This window comes from Schistocerca serialis, chromosome 3 (genome assembly GCF_023864345.2).
Source record: "Schistocerca serialis cubense isolate TAMUIC-IGC-003099 chromosome 3, iqSchSeri2.2, whole genome shotgun sequence".
Taxonomy (NCBI): domain Eukaryota; kingdom Metazoa; phylum Arthropoda; class Insecta; order Orthoptera; family Acrididae; genus Schistocerca; species Schistocerca serialis.
This window is the reverse complement of record NC_064640.1, coordinates 380,724,974-380,742,810: the sequence shown is the minus strand read 5'-3', so window position 1 is coordinate 380,742,810 and position 17,837 is coordinate 380,724,974. Positions and strand designations below refer to the sequence as shown.

General features: G+C 39.7%; 1 protein-coding gene across 3 annotated transcripts in view; it reads right to left on the bottom strand.

Moving 5' to 3' along the window:
* LOC126470218 (ATP-dependent helicase brm) overlaps positions 1 to 17,837 on the bottom strand; it is a 386,916-nt gene that overhangs the window by 155,992 nt on the left and 213,087 nt on the right. For all 3 annotated transcript variants that reach the window (XM_050097899.1, XM_050097901.1, XM_050097900.1), the window contains 2 exons: positions 12,806 to 12,983; positions 3,148 to 3,390 (listed from right to left, as the gene is read on the bottom strand). In XM_050097899.1, the coding sequence (XP_049953856.1) occupies positions 3,148 to 3,390; positions 12,806 to 12,983 (421 nt within the window). The remainder of the gene's footprint in view (positions 1 to 3,147; positions 3,391 to 12,805; positions 12,984 to 17,837) is intronic.

Genomic DNA, 17,837 nt, shown 5'->3' with positions numbered 1-17,837 from the left:
CTTAACCCCATGCAATTTCTTTCTGTGGGGTTATGTGAAAGATTCCGTGTTTAAAACTCCTCTACCAAGAAAAGTGCCAGAACTGAGAGCTCGCATCAACGATGCTTTCGAACTCATTGATGGGGACATGCTGCGCCAAGTGTGGGAGGAACTTGATTATCGGCTTGATGTCTGCCGAATCACTAAAGGGGCACACATCGAACGTTTGTGAAAGCCTAAAAAAACTTTTTGAGTTTTTGTATGTGTGTGCAAAGCATTGTGAAAATATCTCAAATAATAAAGTTATCGTAGAGCTGTGAAATCGCTTCAATCATTTGTAATAACCCTGTATATTCAGTTCTGCACATTGATGGGTACTACACCAATGTTAAGTGTGACACATGGTGAAGAAACTGGGTGTATAATTAAAAATTCTTGGGTGTCTATACTAATGAGAATTTAAAATGGAAAAAGCATGTTTTGGAAGTTGACATATTCTGTAAATTTTCATTCAATAATGCCATACAAATAACGTTCTGCGGAAAGAAATTCTTCACTGCTCGAAACGTGCTGTAAAAATAATATATGGTGCTGACTAACGATCATCTTGTAGACATCTGTTTAAGGAGTTGGGATTCTGACTACTGCTTCACGGTATATTTACTTCCTTATGAAGTTTGTTGTAAATAATTCACTGTAGTTCAAACGGAACAGTGATGTACATAAGTACAAAACCAGAAGGAAAAAATTACATTCATTACACCACATTAAGGTTGTCTTTGGCACAAACAGGGGTACACAATGCTGCAACCAAAAGTTTTATCGCTTACCCAGTGACAGGCATACAATGTCTGACAGAGAGCAAAGTAAAATTTGAAAATAAACAGAAAAAGTTTCTCTTTTATAGTTCCTGTTCTCTAGAATAATTTCTGTTACTGTAATGTGTAAAAGGTTGTGGATAGGAATTTCAAACGCGCATCTGTATGTTTTCTTAAAAATTAAATAAATAAAAAAAAAACCTTGTAAATGATACCAGCATGGAGGCATATTTACAAAATAGTTTGTGACATGAATATAAAATTACTCATTCCACATCGTTACGACTTATCACATAAATGATCCATGGAACATGAAAATAACTAACTAACTACACAGAGCGTACATGCAATATGTCTACAGCTACTTGGTCATGTTCATATGGACAAATTCAACTTTAACAGCAATTTCACTACCTTGCACAGCCTTCACTAGCAGTTCTTCAACTGCACATGGAGACAATCCTAAAAGCAAGAAATCTCATTTTGGGAGATGGTGACCACTGATACTTCCATCCGTTGTCATAACTGGTTAAGGGATGTTAAAAGTAATGTAGAATGGGCAAGATACAACCCCATCTTGTCCCAGACATGTTCAGTCTCACATTCATATTCACCTCAGAGAACACACTGAGTAATTCAGAAAAAGTGTATATGCAATTGCATCATTCTGCTGGAAGAGCACTTCTCCTTTATGTTTGTGGAATGGCAACAGAATGGGCTGAATTATATCCTGGACTGTTTAGCATTCACTCAACAAAGCAGAATTGTATGGCCAAAGTATATTGTAGCTCCCAACACAACAATGCCCAGAGATGACTATATAACACTGCCTGATTCATTCATATAATTGTCACACTCCTGGTTTATATCACACTTGTAAATGACGATCACTGACACAAAAGCACAGTGTGTTATCTTCATCTTCACCATCACCATCAACAACAACTTTGGATCATTCATCCCACCAGTTGCATCTTTTCCTACAGCATCAGAGGCACATGACACATTTATAAGTTTGAGAGCAAGCCTGGCAATCTGCAACCTTGATGGTAGCTCAGCTTCCAGCAAATGGTTGGTGACAGCTCTAGATTACAATGTGAATGCAACATCATTCCTAATTTGTGCTATGAACATTAATGATTTCTTATGAGATGCAGCAGTCTAATTGTGAATCTGGCAATGTCTGGAGAATACAGTGGGTAGGGTAAGGCTTCTAATTTTCAGTCTTTCCAAATATGTTATGACAGGTTTTGCAACATGGGATTGAGCATTGTCATGCCAAAATCACCTTTTAATGTCTATCACTGTATTGTGGTCATTTGTCTTTCAGTGCTCAGCTCACATCAACTGCTTTCGATAATGATCTAGTGTGATTGTTTCCATCAGTTTCAGTAGCTTCGATAACCTTCTCTCTTCCACCACCAAGGCAGCATTAAGTGTAAAAAAAACCTGTCCTTGAAGTGTTGATATCATTCTCTGCAAATTCTTTCACTAATAAGTGCTTCGTCACAGGTCGTACCCAGCATTTTATGAGCCTCGACCACAGATTTCTTCATGTTAAAACAGAAAATTAAAACTTCCCCCAAATGATGACAACTGGGCACATAAGTTGACATATTCAATCAAGAATAACTTTATGATTGAATCACAAATCGACCAATATTTTGATGGGGCTATGTTTAAAAATGCCTAAGCTGGTTGCGTGACCCACTCATGACCCACCACCTGCACCATCACTTGCCGCTACTGCCATCTATTGTAGTACAGCAGAAGGGAAGTTGTCGACCCAATATCGTGATGAATTGAGTTATTTACGAAAATTGTGTTTGACAACTCTGACCAAGTATGTCTACAGTGTTTACCTGTCAAGTGTGATGCCCAAAACAATAAACCAAATTTTCAAAAAGATCAGTGTTATGGGTTCAATTGTTTTAATGTACAGTTTGTGTTTTCTATATTTTGTACACAGGATGATGCTCTGCCTATACGTGCTCTTTCAGTTCCCTATGCAAATACAGAGTTTCCACATTATGTCTTAAGAATTTTTTTATTTTTCACTAGTGTACGGCAACATATGACAAGCCTGTAAAACGAAGATCACTCTTTTCACATTGTCAATGCTGTCAACAATTTTCTTCTAGTGTGTTAATGCAGAAATACTTGATGTAAACACCAGACAATTCAGAGGCACTATAAAAACAATATTTGCAAATTAATGTACTCAGTAACAAATTTATTAATAAGCACAAATGAATGAATTTTAATAAAATAAAGATGGTACATTACACTACGACTAAAAATTGTAAAGGAAAGAGGAATGGACAACCAAAAAATATGTGGTGCAATTTACCTTTTCTCCAGTTGTAGCAAATGGTGCATTGAACCACTGTTCAAATGTACTGCAGGATTTGAATATAGAGGGAAGTAAAAAGTTCAGCAATGCCCAAAGTTCAGGCAACTTGTTCTGAAGAGGTGTGCCAGTAAGGAGCAGACGGTGAGTGGCAACATAATGAGTGTTCAAAACCTGAGTTAACTTGCAGTGATGATTTTTCATGCGATGGCCTTCATCAATGACCATGTATTTCCAATGTAACTGTAAAAGTAATCCATAATGAACAACAAGAACAACAGAAATAGTAATATAATAATAATAATAATAATAATAATAATTAGTAGTAGTGGTAGTAGTAGTAGTAGTAGCAAATGACATGGAAAATAATGCAAGCAGCCAGACCTTAAAAAACACACATTTTCACTGTAAATGGGTTAAGAATGCCAATCAAGGGATGTAATGGAGGGAAGTGTGGGGGGTAAAAACTGTAGGCGGAGACCACGACCTGATAACAGTAAGTAGGATTGAACTGATGTTGGTAGTGTTACATCTGCAGATATGAAGAGGCATGAACAGGATGACTACAGTGGAAACACACATCAAACCATTCTTCAGACTGAAGAGCAAATCAAACAACAAGATCAACAGATAAAAAATGAATAGTTACTGTTGCACAAAGATTGTTGACCTTAATGCAGTAGTCTACTTTCTAGATATGAAGAAGACAGACAATATCACTGAAATGGATTTCAGGGTGCATAGGCATATGTAGCTATCAGTTTTTTTCTTTCTTTTCCAGAAACTATAAAGGAACCAGAGAGTCTCACATCCCAGCACACATTAAATGTCTGGCTATGTGTGCACTGCTGCAAGTTTGACAGAGGGAAAATTATGAGCTTTGAAAACAAAAAAATTAGAACATTGAGAACATTACAATACAAAAGTTCATTTGCACAGTTTACAAACTGTGCCATCAAATCTGTAGATATTACAGAAAATGTGGCTGGAATACTTATATAATTACCCATCACATCCCATTCCAGTCATTGGAACATTCTACCCAATCAAAGGATGTCCATCTGTAAGAAGGCTGCCAGTAAACTGTGGCCATGTTTGACCAAACACAAAACTGAGTTACAATGTTCACCTGCTTCTTTATGTGCCTTTCTATTATTCTACCTATCCTCTACACCGTGGGTGGACAACTGATGGCCACAATGGGTTTCAATCACGCCACAAAAGAAATTTGCAAAGTTACTCCTAATTGTCTGTCGACTGTGATTGTCTATCTCATTGCCATATTTTGTTTTTCTATTCTTCCTTGTATTAATATTGGTAAATAATTCTTATGCACTATGGACTCATTAGAACATTACAACTATTGACTACTACCTTTGTTTTGTTGGTAATGCACAAATACACGAATAAAAGTCATTAGATGGCACAGTCTATGGGAACTGAATTTATAATGAATTATCTGGAATCGGCTGCTTTCACAGGCATTTATTTTTCAATGACGACGTTTAAAGGTGCCTGGGAACCCATCTTCAGTTGTTTACTTTTATTTATACATCACAAACATATTTTCTTTAATACCATATTTTATGGGCTATAAGGCACACTTCTTTCTTAGAAAAATTTGCCTCCAAAATTCAGGGACTTCCTATACTCGACATTAATACAAAAATGTTGAATCTTTGATTTTAATTCCCACCAGTCTTAAAAAGGCCATCTATTTGATAATTTGATATTGGGGGAAACCTATCTCTATCTGGCAACATGGGATTCAAGTGGCAGCAGCAGTGCAACTATGCGACAACATGAGTTGCTGGGATTCATAAGCTTGCTAACACTGTCTCGCTCCTGCCCTGCCATCACAAACCCAGAAAACTGTCTACATCTACATCTACATCTACATTGATACTCCGCAAGCCACCCAACAGTGTGTGGCGGAGGGCACTTTACGTGCCACTGTCATTACCTCCCTTTCCTGTTCCAGTCGCGTATGGTTCGCGGGAAGAACGACTGTCTGAAAGCCTCCGTGCGCGCTCTAATCTCTCTAATTTTACATTCGTGATCTCCTCGGGAGGTATAAGTAGGGGGAAGCAATACATTCGATACCTCATCCAGAAACGCACCATCTCGAAACCTGGCGAGCAAGCTACACCGCGATGCAGAGCGCCTCTCTTGCAGAGTTTGCCACTTGAGTTTATTAAACATCTCCGTAACGCTATCGCGGTTACCAAATAACCCGGTGACGAAACGCGCCGCTCTTCTTTGGATCTTCTCTATCTCCTCCGTCAACCCGACCTGGTACGGATCCCACACTGATGAGCAATACTCAAGTATAGGTCGAACGAGTGTTTTGTAAGCCACCTCCTTTGTTGATGGACTACATTTTCTAAGCACTCTCCCAATGAATCTCAACCTGGTACCCGCCTTACCAACAATTAATTTTATATGATCATTCCACTTCAAATCGTTCCGTACGCATACTCCCAGATATTTTACAGAAGTAACTGCTACCAGTGTTTGTTCCGCTATCATATAATCATACAATAAAGGGTCCTTCTTTCTATGTATTCGCAATACATTACATTTGTCTATGTTAAGGGTCAGTTGCCACTCCCTGCACCAAGTGCCTATCCGCTGCAGATCTTCCTGTATTTCGCTACAATTTTCTAATGCAGCAACTTCTCTGTATACTACAGCATCATCCGCGAAAAGCCGCATGGAACTTCCGACACTATCTGCTAAGTCATTTATATATATTGTGAAAAGCAATGGTCCCATAACACTCCCCTGTGGCACGCCAGAGGTTACTTTAACGTCTGTAGATGTCTCTCCATTGATAACAACATGCTGTGTTCTGTTTGCTAAAAACTCTTCAATCCAGCCACACAGCTGGTCTGATATTCCGTAGGCTCTTACTTTGTTTATCAGGCGACAGTGCGGAACTGTATCGAACGCCTTCCGGAAGTCAAGAAAAATAGCATCTACCTGGGAGCCTGTATCTAATATTTTCTGGGTCTCATGAACAAGTAAGGCGAGTTGGGTCTCACACGATCGCTGTTTCCGGAATCCATGTTGATTCCTACATAGTAGATTCTGGGTTTCCAGAAATGACATGATACGCGAGCAAAAAACGTGTTCTAAAATTCTACAAGAGATCGACGTAAGAGATGTAGGTCTATAGTATTGCGCATCTGCTCGACGACCCTTCTTGAAGACTGGGACTATCTGTGCTCTTTTCCAATCATTTGGAACCCTCCGTTCCTCTAGAGACTTGCGGTACACGGCTGTTAGAAGGGGGGCAAGTTCTTTCGCGTACTCTGTGTAGAATCGAATTGGTATCCCGTCAGGTCCAGTGGACTTTCCTCTATTGAGTGATTCCAGTTGCTTTTCTATTCCTTGGACACTTATTTCGATGTCAGCCATTTTTTCGTTTGTGCGAGGATTTAGAGAAGGAACTGCAGTGCGGTCTTCCTCTGTGAAACAGCTTTGGAAAAAGGTGTTTAGTATTTCAGCTTTACGCGTGTCATCCTCTGTTTCAGTGCCATCATCATCCCGTAGTGTCTGGATATGCTGTTTCGAGCCACTTACTGATTTAACGTAAGACCAGAACTTAGCTAGGATTTTCTGTCAAGTCGGTACATAGAATTTTACTTTCGAATTCAATGAACGCTTCACGCATAGCCCTCCTTACGCTAACTTTGACATCGTTTAGCTTCTGTTTGTCTGAGAGGTTTTGGCTGCATTTAAACTTGGAGTGGAGCTCTCTTTGCTTTCGCAGTAGTTTCCTAACTTTGTTGTTGTACCACGGTGGGTTTTTCCCGGCCCTCACAGTTTTACTCGGCACGTACCTGTCTAAAACGCATTTTACGATTGCCTTGAACTTTTTCCATAAACACTCAACATTGTCAGTGTCGGAACAGAAATTTTCGTTTTGATCTGTTAGGTAGTCTGAAATCTGCCCTCTATTACTCTTGCTAAACAGATAAACCTTCCTCCCTTTTTTTATATTCCTATTAACTTCCATATTCAGGGATGCTGCAACGGCCTTATGATCACTGATTCCCTGTTCTGTACATACGGAGTCGAAAAGTTCGGGTCTGTTTGTTATCAGTAGGTCCAAGATGTTATCTCCACGAGTCGGTTCTCTGTTTAATTGCTCGAGGTAATTTTCGGATAGTGCACTCAGTATAATGTCACTCGATGCTCTGTCCCTACCACCCGTCCTAAACATCTGAGTGTCCCAGTCTATATCTGGTAAACTGAAATCTCCACCTAAGACTATAACATGCTGAGAAAATTTATGTGAAATGTATTCCAAATTTTCTCTCAGTTGTTCTGCCACTAATGCTGCTGAGTCGGGAGGTCGGTAAAAGGAGCCAATTATTAACCTAGTTCGGTTGTTTAGTGTAACCTCCACCCATAATAATTCACAGGAACTATCCACTTCTACTTCACTACAGGATAAACTACTACTAACAGCGACGAACACTCCACCACCGGTTGCATGCAATCTATCCTTTCTAAACACCGTCTGTACCTTTGTAAAAATTTCGGCAGAATTTATCTCTGGCTTAAGCCAGCTTTCTGTACCTATAACGATTTCAGCTTCGGTGCTTTCTATCAGCGCTTGAAGTTCCGGTACTTTACCAACGCAGCTTCGACAGTTGACAATTACAATACCAATTGCTGCCTGGTCCCCGCATGTCCTGACTTTGCCCCACACCCGTTGAGGCTGTTGCCCTTTCTGTACTTGCCCAAGGCCATCTAATCTAAAAAACCGCCCAGCCCACGCCACACAACCCCTGCTACCCGTGTAGCCGCTTGTTGCGTGTAGTGGACTCCTGACCTATCCAGCGGAACCCGAAACCCCACCACCCTATGGCGCAAGTCGAGGAATCTGCAGCCCACACGGTCGCAGAACCGTCTCAGCCTCTGATTCAGACCCTCCACTCGGCTCTGTACCAAAGGTCCGCAGTCAGTCCTGTCGACGATGCTGCAGATGGTGAGCTCTGCTTTCATCCCGCTAGCGAGACTAGCAGTCTTCACCAAATCAGATAGCCGCCGGAAGCCAGAGAGGATTTCCTCCGATCCATAGCGACACACATCATTGGTGCCGACATGAGCGACCACCCGCAGATGGGTGCACCCTGTACCCTTCATGGCATCCGGAAGGACCCTTTCCACATCTGGAATGACTCCCCCCGGTATGCACACGGAGTGCACATTGGTTTTCTTCCCCTCTCTTGCTGCCATTTCCCTAAGGGGCCCCATTACGCGCCTGACGTTGGAGCTCCCAACTACCAGTAAGCCCACCCTCTGCGACTGCCCGGATCTTGCAGACTGAGGGGCAACCTCTGGAACAGGACAAGCAGCCATGTCAGGCCGAAGATCAGTATCAGCTTGAGACAGAGCCTGAAACCGGTTCGTCAGACAAACTGGAGAGGCTTTCCGTTCAGCCCTCCGGAATGTCTTTCGCCCCCTGCCACACCTTGAAACGACCTCCCACTCTACCACAGGTGAGGGATCAGCCTCAATGCGGGCAGTATCCCGGGCAACCACAGTCGTAGTCCGATCAGGGGATGCGTGGGACGAGCTGGCCGTCCCCGACAAACCCCCATCCGGACCCCCACAGTGATGCCCATTGGCAACAGCCTCAAGCTGTGTGACTGAAGCCAACACTGCCTGAAGCTGGGAGCGAAGGGATGCCAACTCAGCCTGCATCCGAACACAGCAGTTGCAGTCCCTATCCATGCTAAAAACTGTTTTGCAAAGAACGTCTGAACTAATCTACAGAGAGCGCAAACAAATCGACAAAATTTAAACGGTTATTAAAATACAAGATTGCCTAGTAAATGCAGTAATGCTGCTACTTGCGCACTGCTGACACTGCTCGGCGGCGGAAGGAGACTAAGCGAAATTACACTATTCAGGTACTAAAACGCGATGCTACAACTCTCAAATACTATAATACGCCCGAAATTTATGAATTAAACAATGCAAGAAACAAAAACACGCAAAGAAGTTAAGAATTAAACTATGTAACAAATGAGTGAGCTAGGAGTATACGACTTGCTGCTCAGCTGCTTATCCAACGGCGGCAGGGAGCACACTGACTACGACCAACCGACACTGGCCATTCAAAACAAAACAGTAGACAAACGACTACGCGAATTTACACTATTCAGGGACTAAAACGCGATGCTACAACTCTCAAATACTATAATACGCCCGAAATTTATGAATTAAACAATGCAAGAAACAAAAACACGCAAAGAAGTTAAGAATTAAACTATGTAACAAATGAGTGAGCTAGGAGTATACGACTTGCTGCTCAGCTGCTTATCCAACGGCGGCAGGGAGCACACTGACTGCGACCAACCGACACTGGCCGTTCAAAACAAAACAGTAGACAAACGACTACGCGAATTTACACTATTCAGGGACTAAAACGCGATGCTACAACTCTCAAATACTATAATACGCCCGAAATTTATGAATTAAACAATGCAAGAACCAAAAACACGCAAAGAAATTAAGAATTAAACTATGTAACAAACGAGTGAGCTAGGAGTATACGACTTGCTGCTGCAGCTTCTTATCCAACGGCGGCCTATGATGTGTCATTGCAGTCTATGGTGCCAGTGAACTTGAACTGAAAGTCATTTGTGTTATCAGTAACAGTACAATAGTTTTTTTAGTAGCTAGTTTCGTAATGGGGAAAAGATAAAAGATATTCATATGAAGCAGGCTATAGATACAAAGTAATAGCATAGGAAGAAGAACACATAAACATAGTAGCTGAGTGGCATTTCAGCCCTCCACCAACAGAAAAAACGCATTCACAATTGCTGGGTAGTAAAGAAGAACTGAAAAAAATGATGAAGACTAAATGTGCAAATAGACGACTGAATGCAAAATGGTCAATACTAGAAAATGACGTACTGAAGGACACCATCAAAATGGCATTGGAATTAGTCCAAAATCATTTAAATACACATTTGTAAGCTAGCGCTACAGTGGAACTTAACAGACTTTAACGGTGGAGTTGGTTCATGCTATAGGTTCATGAAGCATCATGGACTTAGAATGAGAACCAAAACAAAAATATCTGAGAATGCCACAAGAGCATGAAGAGAAAATGTTATCTTTCCATCGCTTTATTATTCAAAACTGAAAGAAAACTAGAATGGAACTAAGCCAATTAGCAAATATGGATAAAACTTCTCTGGCACTCAATGTGCCGCATAACAGAACTGTTGTCATGAAAGGTGCTGAACTCTAAAAACAAGTGGACATGACAAAATGCAATACACTACACTGTTGTCCTTTCGTGTTGTGCTAATGATCATTTTCAAATGCAAAACAATGCCAAAACCTCCTGAAATACCACCAGGTGCTGTTGTTCACATACATGACAAGAGTTGAATGGATGAGGCTGGTATGAAATTATGGGTTAACCGAGTCCAAGTATGAGAGGAAAGGAAAGGTGCTTTACTGAAGAAGAGTTCTCTTCTTGTGCTAGATCAGCTTAGTAGGCATCTGAAAAATTCTGTGAAAGAGACACTGAGACAGGGAAAACCAGATATTTCTGTTATTACAGGAATACTTACTTCACAAATGCAACCTCTTGATGTCGTGATAAATAAACCATTTAAATGTGTATGAGAGAGGAATGAAACAACTGGATGAAATCCAAAACGAATTCACACTGAAGGGAGCTTTAAAATTACCTACAATCAGATGAGTGTGTCAGTGGATAAAACAGTTATCTAGAGTAAGAGAAGACATTATTGTTAAATCTTTCAAGAAGTGCAGCATAAGTAACACTCTATATGGCAGTGAAGAACAACTTATATACACGAAGAGGACAACAATGACAATGAAGAGGAGGAGGAGGAGGAGGAGGAGGAGGAGGAAGAGGAAGAAGAAGAAGAAGAAGAAGAAGAAGAAGAAAGTTCAGATGACAGTTTTCAGGGATTTGAAAGGTCAGTTTGGTTTTATACACGAATTTTTTTTTAGTCTGGCTTTGCAATCTAATAATAAAAATGGTAAAAATGTTATTTTTTTAAAAAATTGCTTGAAAATTAAGTTGCATCTTACAGTCCGTAAAATACGGTAACAGCATTGCAGAATTCTGCAATGGAAGCTTTAAGACAGCTACTGTAAAACGTCAGACAGCTACTGCAAAACGTCATACGCAAAGATACAATGTTCACAACACATAACTAAATTTAACATTTGACGAAGCGGTAAACATAAAATGAATGTACTCTCAAAAATGCATATTTCATTGGCGTGGCATATCGGAAAAGGGGTGCCACTTATATCTTATACCATTAACGTCAAGGAAAAAAATAATAATAAAAATAATTACACACACACACACACCATGGGTCAGCATTTGTTACCCATACCTACTCTAAACAGGCAGTGGTTGTCTTCCTCATATTGTACTCTGTCGTATAAGACTGCAACTATACTATTAATATCCCCCCCCCCCCCCTTCCCCAAATGAGAGTTGGCAGATGCTATACAGTTCCAGCCAGAAATATTTTCAAGGTAGTACACTGTTAACTACTCTGACTGTTTAACAGCAAATCTATCAATATATTGGTTGAAAGAAGTATTTAAATCCTTACAGCCAAATATCAAACAATCTAAACTCCAGGCACAAATATCAGCAATGTAGGAAAAGACAGATTGCTACTTACTGTAAAGAAGACATGGTAAGTTGCAGACAGGCACAATTAAAAGACACTTAGATATGTAGCTTCAAAGCCACAGCCTTCATCAGCAAAACACACATGACAGCTAACTCCAGCACATTGGGCTGGAATGCCAGCCAAATACATACGTAAATCTGCTGCACTCTCATTTACTCAAATATGACACAGAAATTTAAGCACGTTATCAGTCAAAAACCAACCAATACAACATTACTGGTCAAGGAACAATCAACGATGTATGAAAATCACTTACTTGGTCATTTGAAAGAATGACATTGGAGAAATCCCACTAAAATCTCAAACAAAAGTTCTACTTCTTATTTAGCAACAACATTATGGAGGAAAAGCTAAGAAGACAATGCACTCTGAAATAATGTCTCTTAGAAAGTTTTTCAAATGGGAAACAGTAACAGTCTTTTATAACAAAGTTAAAAATAAAACTTCTGGTTGGAACTAATTTATTTTGTAAGCCTATTTCACTAAAGAACCAGAGAGTCAAATTTAAAGTTTCAATTGTACTGGTAACTATCTATAGTAAGCAACAGTTGTGCTACATGTTTATTAGCCCATTTTATTATTATTTTATATGTTGTTACCCTCTTTTTTCTCTAAAAAGCTTAACCAACATTTTCTTCCATATTAAAGGCACCTGATACACATACATTGGTCCACTAGTACAGAAATTTAAAAATTAAGCATGTAACAAGGCACACTTAAACAGAAACTTTACTAGAAATATTCTCTGTTACTTGGCATATCCCATAAATACGAGATGTAACAACTTTTCTGGTTTTTCAAACAGCCTGAGATTCTACAAATTAACTACAAGAATTTCATTATGTTTCAAAATAATTTCAGTTAGTAAAAATGTAAAAACTCTAGAACCAAATGTCTGAAAACAAATAACATTTTGGACAGAAATATTATTAACTAACTTTTGCAAGCATCCCCTTATCTTTGATGACATATTCATAAGTCGTGAGTAGCACGTTAAACTTTGTTGACCGCATCTGGCTCTGGATCTGACGACGCATAGCAGGAGAACCTTTATAGGCAACAACAATAACAGACGGTGCCCACTTCTCGAACTCCAGCACCCAGTTTGATAACGTCCTTTAAAGAAAAAGAAAAAAGTATGATAAAATACAACCATAACCATATAGATCTTAAATCCACAACAAATATTAGTTTGCATGCAACCCACATTTGCAAGCATGCACATGCGCACTCACCCACGCGCACGCACGCACGCACGCACGCACGCACGCACGCGCACATGCGCACTCACCCACGCGCACGCACGCACTCACCCACGCGCACGCACGCACTCACCCACGCGCATGCACGCGCGCGCGCACACACACACACACACACACACACACAAAATTCCAACTACAATATGTAACTCCAGTCACAGTTGTAGCCATGTGTCAACTATAAGGAAGTGTAGCCATGCACCTCCTCAAGTATCCCAAGTTTTCATACTTTCGATTATCATACAGTTTGTGTATAGTTGACAAAGACAAATTATGTAGCAACTTGTGTAGGATGTTCTTGGTATTCTTATACATCTACATCAAGACTCTGTACTCCAACTTATGTCCTGTGGTGGAGGATAATTCAATTTCCATGTTTCCTATTTCATTTGCAAATGGTATGTGGAAGAACAACTGCCATTACTACTCTGTAAAAGGTCTTATTTCTCTGATTTTTGTGGGATGTATGTGGTGGGAAGTAAAATGTTGCTTGACTATACTCAGAATGTATATTATCGGAATGTTGAAAGTAAATCTCTACAAAATGCACAGGTTCCTCTTGTAGCGTCTGTTACTAGAATCAGAAAGCATTTCCATAACACCCTTGCACTTTCGAACTGAACCTGTGACATAATATGTCACTGTTTCTTTGATATTAATTATCTCCCCTCCCCCATCAATTCGACCTGGTAAGGGTCACAGACTGATAATAAATACTCAAAATCTGATTGAATAAGTATTTTGTAAGGCACTTCTTTTACAGATGTGTAACATTTCCTTAAGATTCTTCCAATGACAGTAAGACGGGCACCTGCTATTCCTACAACTAGTTTTATGTGGGCGTTCTACTTCATGTTACTCCTCAACCTTTTTATAGTTCTTACTATATGCAAAATGAATTGCATGTATTACCGTTCTGGGTCAACTGCCATACCCTGCACCAATCATCAATCCTCAAGAGATCTTCCTGAATTTTCTACAGTCTTCTAGCATTGCTACCTCCCTACAAGTAACATCACTGTCCACAAACGAGCTTTCAATATTATCACTTAGATCATTTATATACACACACCAAAATTGCCTAAGGAATAACTAAAAAAATAGAAACATGAAAAAACTGACCGAAGTAGAAAAATGAATGGAAATAAATATTAAAGTACTAGTCATTTGTCATTACTGTATTAAGAAAAGTTGTTATTTTATATTGTTGTATTGAAAAGAATTAAGTATGTTTTAAACAGGGGGACACAAATAACTAATAACTGCGTAAAATCATAATTAACAGTTAAGAATAGATTTAATGATGGCAGAAAGTCATCATTTAAACCGCGATGGAATGTTTACAGCAACTGCCATAACTGAAAATGGTGGAAAACAAACTGATGCTGTTAGTGCTCCAAACAAAGGAAGAGGTGTGATTTCAAGAATGTGGAGTCGTCATAAACAATTTGGCTGTTCAGAAGAAAAGCACTGAAGAAAACCAAGGAATTAGTGCAGGACAAGGCAGATTTCTATGCCTTAGAACCCTTAGAGTAAGAACGTCAACTGCCAGAATGTTAAGAAGTGCCTTGCAAAATGTAGGTAACATAATTGTTTCAACCCAAACTGTCAGAAACAAACTGCATGAAAAAGGCCTTCATGCCTATCGACCTTTAAGGCTTCCAGCTATTTGTCAAGGAAATAATGTTTTGTGGTGCCTACAACATCGAAATTGGACAGTGGATCAATGAGGGAAAGTCATCTTTACAGATAAACAATGCTTTGGTTTGCACCCAGAGTCAAGATGAGTGTTCATACAGAAGCAACTAGGTGATGCACAAAGTCTTATGAACATACATGAGATCCAAAAATTTCAAGGAATTTCTATCACAGTGTGGGGAGAAATAATGGTCACTTGAAAAATGGATTTTGTTTTTGTAAGAGGAAAGTAACAGGCAAATCTTTAAATTGAAAACATTTTGCAAACTTTGGTGTTTCCGACTGCTGTAGAGTATGGGCCTGAATTCGTCATATCATACTGCCAGATCACAAGTTGCTGGAGCCGTTTTCAGTGGCTTGAAAGACACAATGTTTAAGTACAACAGTGACCTGCTCAGTCTCCTGAACTCAACCCAATAAAGCACCTTTGGGATAACTTTCACAGAAAAGTTTGAGATAATGAAGACAATGTCCAGTGCCTGGATCAGTTGCGCTCAGCTTAGATGTCACTGACAGATCAGTGCTTAAGATGGGATTACTCATCTCTTTTTATCAGTGACTAGGAGGTGCTGAGTTGCACGTAACCCAAGAGAAAGTGCTAGCATTTACTGATGCCCAAAAAGTACTGACAATTGACAGTGATAAGGTTTTAAGAACTTCACAATTTTATGACAGATTCTTTACAATTCTGTTGCAGCACTGTTTCTTCTGAAAAAATGTTAAGATCACTTACAAAGTTATGTAATGAAATGGTTGAATATTGTCACAAAGTTACATAATGAGATGATTGAGTATCGTTACTAAGTTACGTAATGATATGTATATATGAATAGTTATATGTGTATCATACGTGTGTACTACTTCGTATAGAGGACTGGTGCATGGTACACAGAAATATGCAACAGAAGACAGTTAACACTAGCTTTCAAGCTCTTGCTCTTTTTCTAGTAAACGTGCATTTGGCTGTCAGGTTGTGTGTGTGAATGTGTGTACTCTTACTAGAAAAACAACAAGAACTTGAAAGCTAGTGTTACCAGTGTTGTATTACGAGCTTCTGTGTGCCACACATTAGTTCTCAACAGGTAATTAGTTGCCTTTCATTTATTTTACTCATTTTTCTATCCACGAATTTCCATTAATGTTGTATGTATACAGGAGGTCTCTTCAACAAATTCCAGAACATTCATTCATAATTTTGCGCCAATGGTGTGTTAGAGCAGAATACAGTTGGCATCCCTGCATATGAGTGTGTATAATGTGTAGCTGCCAGAAGTTCCACTGCTGTGTGTCTGTTAGTTATTGTTCAGTACTGTACTGAGTATGACATTGTGTTGCACAGTTTGCAAATTTCGATATGTCCGAGGTAGAGGAGCAATGCATCTGCTTCAAATTTAGCGTAAAACTCAGGAAGTCTACAGTGATGAGTGCTTAAGCCATACTTAGTGTTATGAATGGTTCACATGGTTTAAAAAATTAAAGATGACCCTTGATCAGGACCCCCTGCAGCATCTACCGATGACAATCACGCCAGGCACATCAATGAAACTGTGTGAGCCACTCAAAGACTGACTGTCCCAGAGATTGCTGAAGAATGTAGAATTTCAGTTGGATCATGTCATATCCTGACACAGAATCTTGGAATGCACCATGTTGCCGGCAAGTTTGATCCGCGGCTCAGAAAGACCATCGCCTCGCTATCTGTGAAGAGCTCTTGAATCGCACAAATGAGAATGAGATGTTCTTCAAAAGAATCATAACTAGTGATGAGACATGGGTCTATGGTTATGATGTTGAGACCAAGGTCCAATCTTAACAATTGGTTAGGAAATGTTCTCCAAGACACATACACACACACACACACACACACACACACACACACAAAGGGGGGGGGGGGGCGCTTGTGTCAGTTCAGGTCAAATGTCAAAGCCATGCTGATAGTTTTCTTTGACTTTAAAGCATTAGTTCATAATGAATTTGGCAACGTGAGCAAACTGTTACTCAATGGTACTATTGGGACACGCTGCGATGCCTGCAAGAAAATGTGAGAAGGAAATGGCCCGAAATGTGACTAGACAATTCATGGCTCTTGCATCACAATAACGCACCCGCACATTCATCTCTGTTGGTGCATGACTATTGCACAAAAAACGAAATAACTGTGCTGTTTTATCCTCCATATCCTCCAGATCTGGCCCTGCAGATTTTTTTATTTCCAAAGTTCAATCTATGTTGGAAGAACAAAGGTTTGCAACAATAGATGAGATAAAAGAAAATTTGCAGACAGCATTTCGAGCATTCCAGCGAGACATGTACCAAGACTGCTTCCAGAAGTGGAAATGGTGTTGGGAGCGGTGTATCAATTGTAGAGGAGAGTATTTAGAAGGAGACCAAGCACAATAAGTAAAAGATAAGTGTAGAAAAATTTTGTGGAAAAATTTCTGGAATTTTTTGAACAGACCTTGTACCGGGTAGATTTCCTATGATTTTTCGTTAATAGAAAAGTAGTTTGTTCCTTAGACAATTTTGTGTGTGTAGTAACAAACTTACAGCATTTCCTTGTGGTCCTCCCAAAATTACTTTGACATCTGTAGGTTTCACCCCATTAAGAATATTATAACAAGTTTTATCAGTTGGGAACTGTTGAGCCCAATTATAAATCTGGTTCAATACTTTGTAAGCTCATATTTTGTTCATTAAATGACAACGTGGGACATCATGAAAAATGACAATTCAGGACATCATGAAAAAACATAATAAAAATTCGAGCTCTCGATGATAATCCCCATAGTCTTAATCAGGAACTGTTGTCATGCTCCCATAGATTGTGTCAATGTCTCAGATGCTAGTGGTGTCTTCTGTAAAGTAAACAACTTGGCAAATTCCTCTGGAGACTATCATCATTGGATCCTGCTTCCACACAACACCAAGACGTAGCCACTGTCCTGGCTTATGTTACTGCCACATATTCTGATCTCTATGACCTCGTTAATGGCTGAGACTCGGTAGGTTTAAG